Source organism: Mercurialis annua, linkage group LG3, assembly GCF_937616625.2.
Source record: "Mercurialis annua linkage group LG3, ddMerAnnu1.2, whole genome shotgun sequence".
In the NCBI taxonomy this organism is placed as follows: domain Eukaryota; kingdom Viridiplantae; phylum Streptophyta; class Magnoliopsida; order Malpighiales; family Euphorbiaceae; genus Mercurialis; species Mercurialis annua.
In genome coordinates, this window is record NC_065572.1 from 56534838 (window position 1) to 56536734 (window position 1897).

Sequence of the window (1897 nt, forward strand, 5' to 3'; positions counted from 1 at the left end):
GATTTTGTGGATCTAAATTTTGAATTTCAAGAACAAAGTAACACAATTTATAAATTGGACCTTGAGGGTTTTGCATATTTCTTATGAAAGATAGAGAATTAATTCCAACTCATACATAATATTTCATTTGTCAAGGATATCCAAATGAGATTTCTTTCATTTTCTGTAAGATATTTCTTTTTAAAGATTTTCGCTCTTGTTTTGTTGCCCTATAAATAACAATTAAATAAGGCTTAAAAAATCGCAACTAACAAAAAAAAATTATATAAGCAAATAGAAAACAAGATGGCAAAAGCTTGTATTAAGATGGCAATACTATTTTTCATCGCATCACATTGTAAGCGTTTCTTTCATTATAAGTTATACATGTAGCAGTAATATTTGAATAATTTTTAGTTTCATACGATTTATTAATTAAACATTATTAATCAGATAATTGTAATTGTATTTGAAGTCGATTTATTTTATAGGCATCATACTCTCGATGGCATGTGAAACTAACAAGGACTGTGAGAATGTCAAATGTGACGAAGGACACCATCCTATTTGTTCGATCATCGGATGCATGTGCCTACCAAATGCAGTAGTAGATCAAGTTCCTTGTCATTATGATGGAGATTGTGCGCATGATAAATGTGACGATGGAAAACATCCAATTTGTTTAAACGGCCTATGCGCATGCGTACCAAATGCAGTAGTAGATCAAGTTTCTTGTCATAAAGATAAAGATTGCAAACCTCTTTGTCCTCCTAACTGCGGAATTACAAACTGTATTGGTGGAAGATGTATATGTAGCTGTTAAATCATATCACTCAATACATTATCTAATAAATGTAATAAAAGTTTTATATAGAAGTTATACCTTCACATTTATGAGGATTTTTTGAATGAATCTTCTTGACATATACTATTTTAAACATTACATTACTAAATGTTAGTTATTTTGTCAAAATAGAGGTGCTTTTATATAGGGTTGAAATAATGTACATATACCGAACTACATAATTTTTACACTTTGGTAACCAATGTTTCATTTTTTATTTTATGATAACTTTAATTTTTATTTTCTTTATAATTGGATATTACTACTTAATTTTAGGTGAAGTTTTACTTACGAGGAAAAAAAATCCAATGGTATATATTTTCACTGTCGTTGTTTCAATGTTATGATCTTCCGTGTGTCATATTTTCAGTTGTACGACCCTCCATGCATACCTTTTTTTTCTATTGTTTTATTTATGCGGTGTTGTTATGTGAAAAAGTTGGGTTAGCAAACAATTTTACATTATCACATAAGAAATTTTATCTGAAATGAATGAATGAAACCGTTTTGTTGTAACGAAAATCAAAACTAGATTAAGTAAAATAAATAAAATATTAATTATCAAAGTGTAAAAGACCTATAGTTTGGTATCCACAAAATATATTCGCCCTTTATATATATATATATATATATATATATATATATATATATATATATATATATATATCATATACTTTTCTATCATTCAAACAACTACTTCCGACCACTATAAACTTCAGATTTTTATTCTAATTATATATTGGATGTTCATCTATGATTAAATAATAATAGGTAAAACAATTTTATTTATCTATATTATTAATTAAAATTATAAATATATTTTTAAGAAATATTATGACAATTTAATCTATTAATTTTGTTAGCGCAGCAGAAAATAAATAAGAAAAGAGAAAAAAATCACACAAGATTTTTTACGTGGTTCGATCAATGCGATCTACTCCACAACAGAAAGAGAATTTATTCTATATGTTTGTTGTGAGTTTACAATAGGGTCATCACCTGTATTTATAGTGAATCTTTAAGAAACAATTTAAGTCCTAATCCATTAAGAAACTAGACTACAAATCTCAAAAG

General features: G+C 26.7%; 1 protein-coding gene across 1 annotated transcript; it reads left to right on the forward strand.

Annotated features, from left to right (window-relative positions):
• The first annotated feature begins 259 nt into the window (after nt 1-259).
• Nucleotides 260-813, forward strand: LOC126674618 (defensin-like protein 296). The gene is made up of 2 exons (XM_050369096.1): nt 260-337; nt 471-813. Exons 1-2 carry the CDS (start codon nt 286-288, stop codon nt 800-802), a joined length of 384 nt encoding a protein of 127 aa, XP_050225053.1. The 5' UTR covers nt 260-285; the 3' UTR covers nt 803-813.
• The last annotated feature ends 1084 nt before the right edge of the window (nt 814-1897 follow it).